Source organism: Triticum dicoccoides, chromosome 1A, assembly GCF_002162155.2.
Source record: "Triticum dicoccoides isolate Atlit2015 ecotype Zavitan chromosome 1A, WEW_v2.0, whole genome shotgun sequence".
Taxonomy (NCBI): Eukaryota; Viridiplantae; Streptophyta; class Magnoliopsida; order Poales; family Poaceae; genus Triticum; species Triticum dicoccoides.
In genome coordinates this window covers 67,142,280-67,151,783 of record NC_041380.1, presented here as the reverse complement: position 1 = coordinate 67,151,783, position 9,504 = coordinate 67,142,280, and the positions used below count along the sequence as shown (strand labels likewise).

Genomic DNA, 9,504 nt, shown 5'->3' with positions numbered 1-9,504 from the left:
TGGCGTAATCTGTTGTATTATGTCAAATTTGACCCCAAATAGTTTTAGATATGAGGTGTTAATATAAGGAAATACTTTTCCTGGGGGGGCATGGCCCACTCTGGCCCGCACTAAGCTCTGCCACTGCTGGGTACTACAAAGGAGCATGAAACATGATCATCATGTATATAGTGAAATTTCCTAGTTTTCTATCAAATTTACCAGTTTTAACAAAAACTGTGGCAAGTTAGTCTGCGTGCATGTTAAATCACTAACTCCATAGTCCATACAAGTTGTGCTTCGTGATGTGTAGCCTATCTACCTAGTTAATATATAGATATAAAGGAACACACAATGACTTGGTTGAAGCTTATGATAAGACTGAGTTAATGATGCCATATGAAACTGGTGTGACAATGCTTAAGTAGAAATACTATATTTATCTTTGTTTGTTTGGTCTAGGTAGGTCACATGTATGAGCTATGACTAAAATAGCTGACTATGTTCACAATAGTTCAAACTAGTATGGTAAGTGCTCACACGATAGTCCTGAAGAATGCATAGCAGTATGCATAGTTTGCTTGGATTCAAGAAAGCCATTAGTGTGTCTATTCTGATTTTATTCAAGAATGCCGGGTTGTGCCTAATTTGTGCACCCAACATGTGATTCTAATTATGGTTTCAGCCCCCATATATTTTGACTTTGCTAATTGAGCTGGTCATCTTTTAGTGTCTACTCAATGTGTCCCCTCCATCAATTCTGGTGTGAGAAACAATGTTAGAATGATCTGCTAAGCATGTCATCATTTCAAAATGTCACATTGCACCGCATAGTACACAGTTTTTTATGATAGTACTCCCTCTGTAAAGAAATATAAGAGCATTTAGACGTTTAGATTGATCTAAGCGCTCTTATATTCCTTTACAGAGGGAGTACTTCAATTTCAACAGAGGTGCTCATAGGGGTAGGGTGTGTGTGTTCATTGGGGTGAGTATGCGTGTGTGTGTGTGTGTGTATGTGGACATCTATGTCTGTACTCTGTTTCTCAAAAAAAATAGGCCGCTGGTTAGTCCGGCAGGTACTTCAATGAAGATGCCCTATTGTTAGAACTTTGAAATATGCACAACTCAAATGCTAAAATGAAGCAGGTGCACAGTAATATTGTCTAGCTAGATTATTTACATCCAAATATTCTTTTTTATTACATGACCTGCCAATGTGCTTATGAGAATTGGATTCTTTCTCTTTTTTTTTGCAGCTAAAAAATTTAAGTGTTGGAATCTCAGATAGCCATATGGGTATTGTCACCTACGTAATTCAATTCGGCTCCTGGGAGCACATGCTCCCCGGCGCTAAAAATGTTTTTTTCCAAATGTCAAAAACATCTGAAAACTTTTATAGGGGGAAAGCTTAACCATTTTGACCCATGCAAAAAGAAGTCAAACACCAAATGTTACATTTAATTATTTTTTCACTGACGAAGCATTGCTAACCTGTTTCGCATGAAAATTCTGAAGCAGGCTTGCTACACTAACATGAACATCTATAAGAAAATCAGAATTTTTAAATTTTATTTACTAGCTGTTTTGAATTTACTGTACATCCAGGAGCATATGCTCCCCAGAGCCAAAACGGAAACCCAATTCTGCTCCTGGGCTCATCTGCTCCATTTTTATGTCGCCGCTAGATTTTTTATTATTACACCCTAGAGCGTCAACCTCAAGTTCATTAACATCAACCAACCCCGATGTGGTTTGTATGAGCCCAGCCGCTATGTGTCAAATTAAACAAAGCTGTAGTTCCGAGTGCTTCTAATTGGACACTGAGCTCTCTCTCTTTCGTAAACCGCTTCTTAAGGTCGAAGATGTTAAAAATCAAATAAGCCTAGATAATACACAAAATGCCTCTTATCTTTTTGGCTTTGCAAATTCTTGAAGTCTCAACTGATGACCAAACAGGCACTACAAATTCCAATCGTAACCATAGTTGCATCCATAAATTAGATAGGTTGAAGTTGTTTTTTCTGATGCCTCAGTTGGTTCGAAAAAAGGTTACTTTTTCCTGAACTTAAGCTTCAGAAGTTACGACTTGTACTAATGAAGCTCACTCACAATATAAAAGAGCTATTTGCCTACATAGACTTGATTGTAGTACAGAAAGTGTTTCCTACTGAGACAGCAGCTGTAGGAATAGCTCCACAAAACGTCAGTCATGCCGAAAGAATGCTTATATAGTCTCTGTTTCCCGAAGCACAAGCTGAACTAATCAGTTTGGCTCTAGCTGTGAACCATTGTTCATTCATGTAGGGTTGATAGATAAAAGTGGCCTGATTTTCATCCCATTTTCTTAGACTGACTGGGTTTTCAGACTAATACTTGCTACTACAGATTTATTAACCAATCGATAATCAAGTTTCATTCATTTCAGTGCTCTTTTAGAAGTATATTTCTAGATACACTGCATAGCACATTCTTATGGAGAAACTTCCAGTTCTGAAGCTCCTTCGATCGTCTTTTCTTGAGACATTTTCCAGAAGATTTTCTGCATGCAGATTCCCATATTGTTGTTTGTTAAGTATCCAGCAGCACCTTTGGGTTCTGAATGTGCTTCTGTGCGTGTAGTTTCTGTGCAACCAAGTGATTATCTGCACTTGTCTGCTTATCGATGTTGTCCTGTTCTAGTTCTGTCTGTGCACTGTATTACTGCCATGCAACCTGATACTGATGCCACACATCATTTTGTCTAAATGCATGTCTGATTTGGGGTGTCTCCATGATGCAAGATGAAATGGTGGAGTCATCGGAGGACGAGCCATGCTCAGGGGACACCGGTGCATCCGACGCCGGCATGCAAGAGCAGAGCTCCCGGTTGGCCGACCGCGAGCTCAGGGAGATGCTGCTCAACAAGTACAGCGGCTGCCTCAGCCACCTCCGGACCGAGTTCCTGAAGAAGAGGAAGAAAGGGAAGCTCCCCAAGGATGCTCGGCTTGCTCTCGTGGACTGGTGGAACACACACTACCGCTGGCCTTACCCGACGGTACATGCCGCGCCTCGCGCCTTTTCTTCCGGCAATGACATCTCCCACCCCTGCTGCATCAAACCTTGATCGACGATCATCATTCATGGATAGATACCGTGATGTTCGCAGGAAGATGATAAGGTGAGGCTCGCCGCCATGACTGGCCTCGACCCGAGGCAGATCAACAACTGGTTCGTCAACCAGAGGAAGCGGCATTGGAAGCCGTCGGAGGACATGCGATTCGCGCTCATGGAAGGCGTTACCGGAGGAGGAGGGGGGTCCTCTTACGACACGACACTCTGCTTCGGCACGGACAGCATGAGATAGTTGCTCATTTCCCGCGGGCATGAAGCTCTTCTGCACACGGTGGTTGTGTGACTAGCAAGGAAGGGGTACATCAAACGATGAATAGCCCCATGATCATTTTCTCAATCATTGTGTACGTATGTAGTACATGGGCGCTGCAAGGGAAAACTTTTCTGAAACTACTACTACAGGGTGACCTGTGATCAGATTGTCTGTATCCCCCGGGATTGCCAGTGAAATCACACTGGATATGGAGGAATCAAAGGCAATGTGAATAAGTATCAGTTTATTTTTTTTCCATCTTTGAAAGTATATACATAAATCGTATGTCACTGTCTTTGCTGTGGCAAATTTTGCTACAGCTATTGACAAAAAAACAAAGAGATTGGGTTCCTGTGGCGGCTCAGGATATATACCAGCTGATTTTTAAGACCGAAGATGTCGTTATTTGCTTTACCTCCATTATTGTTTTTTAAGGAAAACCTCCATTATTGTTGCTACAGTTCTTGTCAATCATTAGCCGGAACTAAATTTGGGTTTGGCCCAGCTGAAATTCGCCCTGAACAGTAGAAGCACCCAGTTTAGAGCCCATAGGAAAGTAAGGATATTTTCTTCAGAGAAGGCATCATGGCTTCAACCTTCAAACAACAGTTACACAAGTTAAGCTGTAATGGGATTTCGTCGACCAACAATGAACCAAACCTACTAATTCATGGGCCACCTCGTTCGTGTCTCTTGCGGCACTGGTTGAATTCTACCCCCAAAAAAAGCCTTAATTGGCATGTCCATAAGAAAGTAGAAATTCCGCTAAAAAATCGAAGTAGGATACTCCTAAAATGAAATAAAAGGAAATTAAGGTGCCATTTTCCCCCTAAAAAAGCAATTGTCTTGCGGATCCACATTACAAGACATCAAATTACAACATTTTTTAGGGTAATACCAATTTACAACTGAATGACAAGCCCGACACACTATGGAAAGTCTTCTTTTCTACACTGTCAACACTCAATAGAACGGAATTCGATGCGCTCCACCACTCCACCATCGGCTGCAAAATCCGATTTTAGGTTGGCTGGGGAGATCAAATCATATATGTACATTTGGCTTCAACACACGAAAAGACAGAAGCATCAATTGTGTCAAAAACCAAGATCATAAATGACGCCAAAAAAACCACCAAGGAAGAAGAAACCCTCATACACGATCTATACAATATTCCACCATCACCAACAAGAGCAAAGGGTCATTGAAGGAATGAGTAATCTAGTGTAAAGATTCAATCAATCAAATCCAAAAATCACTAGCTCCATGACTAGTGAGGAACCAAGAGAGCCATATTCCACACGGCGCAACCTCCTTCACCATCGTGCCACTACTTCAGACACGCAAGGCATGTACATCCACCTAGGGGTGGATTAACTAGTTGCTCGGCTTGTTAAGCTCGATATGCTTAATGAGCGAAACCATGCCCAACTATATTTGTTTAAAGTTCATGAGCTCTTGTTAGTACGGGTTACCCCTTTTGCTTTGGGTGCAAGGTATAAGGGCCTACAGGACAGTGGTGCGGCTATGATTTTATCAAGGGAGATAGTGACATGGGAGGAGATGTCCTCCTAGTTATTAGTCTGGAATGAGTCGATTCGATGGAATAGAAAGCCCGAGATGCCATTAAACGTTGTCATTTAAGATAAGAAAATATGCATTGTGCTGTATTAGGAGCCTAACAAGTGTGTTGTGTTGTATTAGGGGCTTAAAAATTTGGTCGTGCAATTCGGTAGCTTGTTAGGTAAGCTCATTAAGTTTAACGAGCTAAAACCAATGATCGACTCACTTTGTTAAGAAGCAACCTAGAAGCTTGACGCCTTAATGGACCAATCTAATACTAATTTTTTATGAATGAAAACTGCGTGTTCTAAACAGAAGCTAATCACAATCAACGCAAATTTCCAAGAAAAGATCAGTGGACGCTCGCAATTTTTTCATCAAAAGTATCCGTACAGCAGCAAATGCTAGAGCATGGCGTCTCCACTATGGCCTTATAGCAATTCTCCGCTCATCACAGGTTCAAAGCACATATATCAGGTACAAAGGAGTGCATTGATACTTTCAGATACAATCTCTGGGTAATCTACTTTTGGCAAAAGGGGTATATCATACTTACAAACGTAACATAATCAGCAATCAACAATCAACTTGGGTCATTTCATAAAATTCAATCAAACGCTTGCCAAAGTAACACATAGCTAAATAACTGCAAACATATATAGGTTCCATGTCAAGATGTTATTACAAATCAACCCAAAGATAGGCACAATCCATTTGTGCTCCGCCACACATCAATGACATTGTTCTTATCCATATCCACTGGCTAGGAGAATAGGAAGATTACAATCACAAAATAAGTACTAATGATGGTCTAGGATTACCATAATTAAACATGAAGCAAACAAACTAGTAGTACTAGCATTCTTCAGCAGCAGCAGCAGTAATCATCAACCTTATCCACGGTGGCGCAATGTCGCCGTGGCATGACTTGTCTTGGCTCAGAACTGGAACGCGTCAGGCATGCCGCCGGCGGTGGCCAGCTGGGGCGCGAACGGGGACTGCCATGGGCGGAGCAGCGGGTCAGGGATCTCCGGGATGTCCACGGGCGCGCCGGCCACCTGGAAGATCTCCAGGACGCCGCCGAGCGCCTGCAGCCGGCCGGCGAGCTCGCCGTGGCGCGCGCGGAGCACGGCGTTCTCGCCGTCCACCTTGGTCAGCTCGGTCGTGTAGGCGCCGATCTGGGCCTCCACGCGCTTGTTCTCGGCCTGGAGGCGGCTGGCCTCGGCGATGAGCTCCTCCATCCGCTGCTGCTTGCGAGCGCGGGACCGCCTCGCCGACTCCCTGTTGGACAGCATCCTCTTGCGCTTGCGCTCGTCACCGGCGGAGCCGCTGCCGCTGCCGCCGTCGATGTTGCTCTCGGGGCTGGAGCTCCGGCGCGACGGCGACGACATGGTCGGTCGGGTTCTTGATCCAAGAACCAGAAAAGAGATCTCTTTTCTTTGATGGTGGGGAGGAAGAAGGCAAGAAAGTGGAAGAAACGAGGCTGGATCTAATCAACTAGAGGCTGGATGGATGCGGCGTTGTCGGGGGGCGAGGAGTTCATGAGAAGTCGTAGAACCAGTAGAGGAAGGCGACGGAGAAGGAGTGGGAGCGGCAGCGGACGCGCAGCTTCATCGGGGGACGGCGGCCGTCAGAGGAAGGGGAAGGTAAACATGGGTGGTGCGGGGAGGCTCTCTAGATCGGATCTGCGACGAACTCCTCCCGAGACCAAGGAGTTGAGGCTAGAATAGGACAGAGCTCAGGGGCTTATTTGCAACGGAACAGGGAGTAGACTCTTAAGGAAAACCAAACTACAGGGACTGAAATAAGAAGGGGAAGGGAGAAAGCAGGACTTAGCTGCGAATCGAAGGCAACTCCGGGGGCTCTAATGCATAAGCAGGTAGAGACGATGGGGAAGGTTTCTAAGCGCTGGGAGAGGGTCTATTTATAGGTGGAGTGGAGGGCATTCTGGGTATTTTTGGAAATGGGAAGGTGGGCGGCATTTTCTGGAGGACAACCTGTCATGGGCTATTTTTTAACTTTTAAGATATTTATTGCACTTTTGCAATTCCACGCTCAGGAAAGTAGGATATTTGATATATCTCCATCTAGTTGCGCCGAAATCCTACCACGCAGACATCGGTTAATGCAGAGTGGTAAATGATAAAAAAAATGATGTTTACAACTTTTTGTTGGCCCGGCGTCTAGGCAATAGATGGGTCATTTCAGATGCAGCATAGGATATTCTCAACTAATCAACCAAAGGCGGGTGAATAAGCTTTGTAAAAAATGTAAATAAGTTTGCTTGAATCCGCGGAGAGAATGCGATTTCAGAAGCTTGTATGTAGAGCCCAGGACAATTTCTATATGGCTGTACATGTGGTGTGGCAAAATCTTTGCATCCATTACAAAATTTGAAAGATATATTCCATTTTACGTAAACTTTAGAGAAAAGATGCATTCAATAAGCTCATTCTAGAGAAACAAACGTAAGGAAAATCAAAACCAATTGTGAACCAACAAATCGTTGTAAAAGGCATTGATGCATTTGCACCCAATCTTCGGAAACAATCTAAGAAATCGGGTATTTAACGAGGGGGGGAACGCAAAAGCGACACGTGAGGGAAGCAGCCCATTGATTGACCAAACCGAAACGATGGACGCGGCCAAAAAAGCTGTGACCCGTGGACCCCTTCACGCCTTCACGCACATGCCCCCAGCTGTTGCTGGCCATTAAAGTCCTCCCAAACTTTGCAAATATCTAATCGACAACTAATTCCCACTACTATTAACCAAAAAAACCAAAAAAAAAAAGTAGTGCCAAATTTGCCCACGGATTACATGTTTCAAATGCAATCCATATCCTCCATGGCAGGGGAAGACGGCAGGAAGACGTCCAACCAAGACCAAGGCCAAGAAGCGTGCAGCGTCGGTCGACCGGTTGATGTCACGCATATAATAAAATCGCCTCAAAACCGGCAGAGAGCAAACGCAGAGCAGCTGTTTTGGTTGTGAAAACAGAGGTTAGATCGTGAACCATTGACCAACGCACCTACTTCGTCAAAGAATAATAATCACTTTACTACACATAGAAAAATTTGGAACGAGCTTTATTTCCAGAGGCGTAATAGCTGTTTACTGTAGTTCATATGCATGAAAAATATGTCAGTAAATCGCGAGGAATGCATTATAAATTTATATATTGTGTAAATAATTTCCATACATGAAAAAAGTTAATGAGTGAAAAGAATCAGCACCAATGTGTATCCGGATTGGCTGAGGTTGGCAGGGCCCTTCTTTTCCTGGAGCATATTCCAGCTCTAGATGCCCACCTCTTTCCTAGTCTTGTCTCTTGGAGTTTATCTCTTGAAGCTAGGCTAAACCCGGTCTAAGAGCAAAAGGAGAAGAAGAAAAAAGAACATCCTCGAAACTATCTGCCTTTTTCTTGTGCTGCCGGTCCACGTGCGTGCCCTTGCCGCCAGGGCTGGTTTGGAAGCTTCCCTCGTGGTAAAGCACTCCATTGTACTAGTTATTAACAATTGGTCAAGTGATTTTTTTAAATTGGTTAATTATGTTTTAAGGCGAAGCATGCGTAGCCCACTTCGTGGTCACGACGTCGCATCGTGCAAACGAGGTGCACCCACAAGGAACGGGCCCGAGCCGGAGCCGGAGACGGTTGCCTTTTTCTTCTTTACCCCTCCATCGGACATTCGTGCACCCCAAATCACGCGTGCAATACTAAATCGATCGAAGCGCACGTAAGCGTGCACCGGTGTTAAAGTGCATGTTTTGTTTACAGTTTTACTGGCCGATTCTTTTTTCTTAATAATTGATGTCGTTCTCTTTCTGTGATTTTTAACGGTAATTTTTGGGAGTGTTGGCTTGGTCTCCTCTTGTGATCTTGTGACAACATTTTACCTTGTCGGCAAAGAGAGTCACATTTTACCGTTTATTAGTTCTGATGGTTTTTATCTTTTTTTACTATTTTCTGACTGGCAGGATGAATGCCCATAAAAATGTACTGTAACTTAAGAAAATAGCAAGGCCGAATGGCGGATCCATGTCTCGGGATGATGCGGTGGCTGAACAGACCCATAACTCATTATCGTATTTTCTAGGATTGTATCTGAAATTGTGCAAGAGCGCTAGGTGCACCTTTTTAGAAAATATAGTATGTTAAAAATGATAACAATTACACTAGACATTTGCAATGCCATGTGCAACCAATGATATCATTGCACGTGTAACCAATGACTCCATTGCATGTGCAACCAATGAAGGTCGGATCTAGAGTTTTCACCCTGAAGCTCGAGACCCGATATTCAAAGTGCACCACCAAATCGAAATCACCATGTGTGTTGTCCTCACCACTTTGTTGAATAAGGTGTTGTGGCATGGTGGGGCATACCCACACATCATGATTATAGGAAATCTGAATTATCCCATGGCAATACATGCCCGGAGACAGCCGCTCGCATGCATAACCTTGTCGTGGGCATCACCATGCGACAAAAAGGCATGCATGCGAACACATATCGCCGCATTATGCAAAGAGTCAAATGTTTTCATGGGAGTCTCGAAGTCTCGACACCTCATCCACGCGTGCTCTAGAGCCA

General features: G+C 43.8%; 2 protein-coding genes across 2 annotated transcripts in view; one reads left to right on the top strand and one right to left on the bottom strand.

The window, feature by feature from the left end:
• LOC119363485 (homeobox protein knotted-1-like 10) overlaps window positions 1–3,602 on the top strand; it is a 7,430-nt gene extending 3,828 nt beyond the window's left edge. The window contains exons 4-5 of the mRNA XM_037628853.1: window positions 2,763–3,016; window positions 3,128–3,602. Coding sequence (XP_037484750.1) covers window positions 2,763–3,016; window positions 3,128–3,325 — 452 coding nt within the window. The 3' untranslated portion in view covers window positions 3,326–3,602. The remainder of the gene's footprint in view (window positions 1–2,762; window positions 3,017–3,127) is intronic.
• Window positions 3,603–5,515: 1,913 nt separating this feature from the next.
• Window positions 5,516–6,802, bottom strand: LOC119363478 (ocs element-binding factor 1-like). Its single transcript, XM_037628841.1, has one exon. It carries the CDS (start codon window positions 6,298–6,300, stop codon window positions 5,848–5,850), a length of 453 nt encoding a protein of 150 aa, XP_037484738.1. The 5' UTR covers window positions 6,301–6,802; the 3' UTR covers window positions 5,516–5,847.
• Window positions 6,803–9,504: the final 2,702 nt, after the last annotated feature.

Excerpts from the sequence above, each read along its gene's own strand:
- LOC119363478 (XM_037628841.1), bottom strand. The coding sequence starts at position 6,300 with ATGTCGTCGCCGTCGCGCCGGAGCTCCAGCCCCGAGAGCAACATCGAC.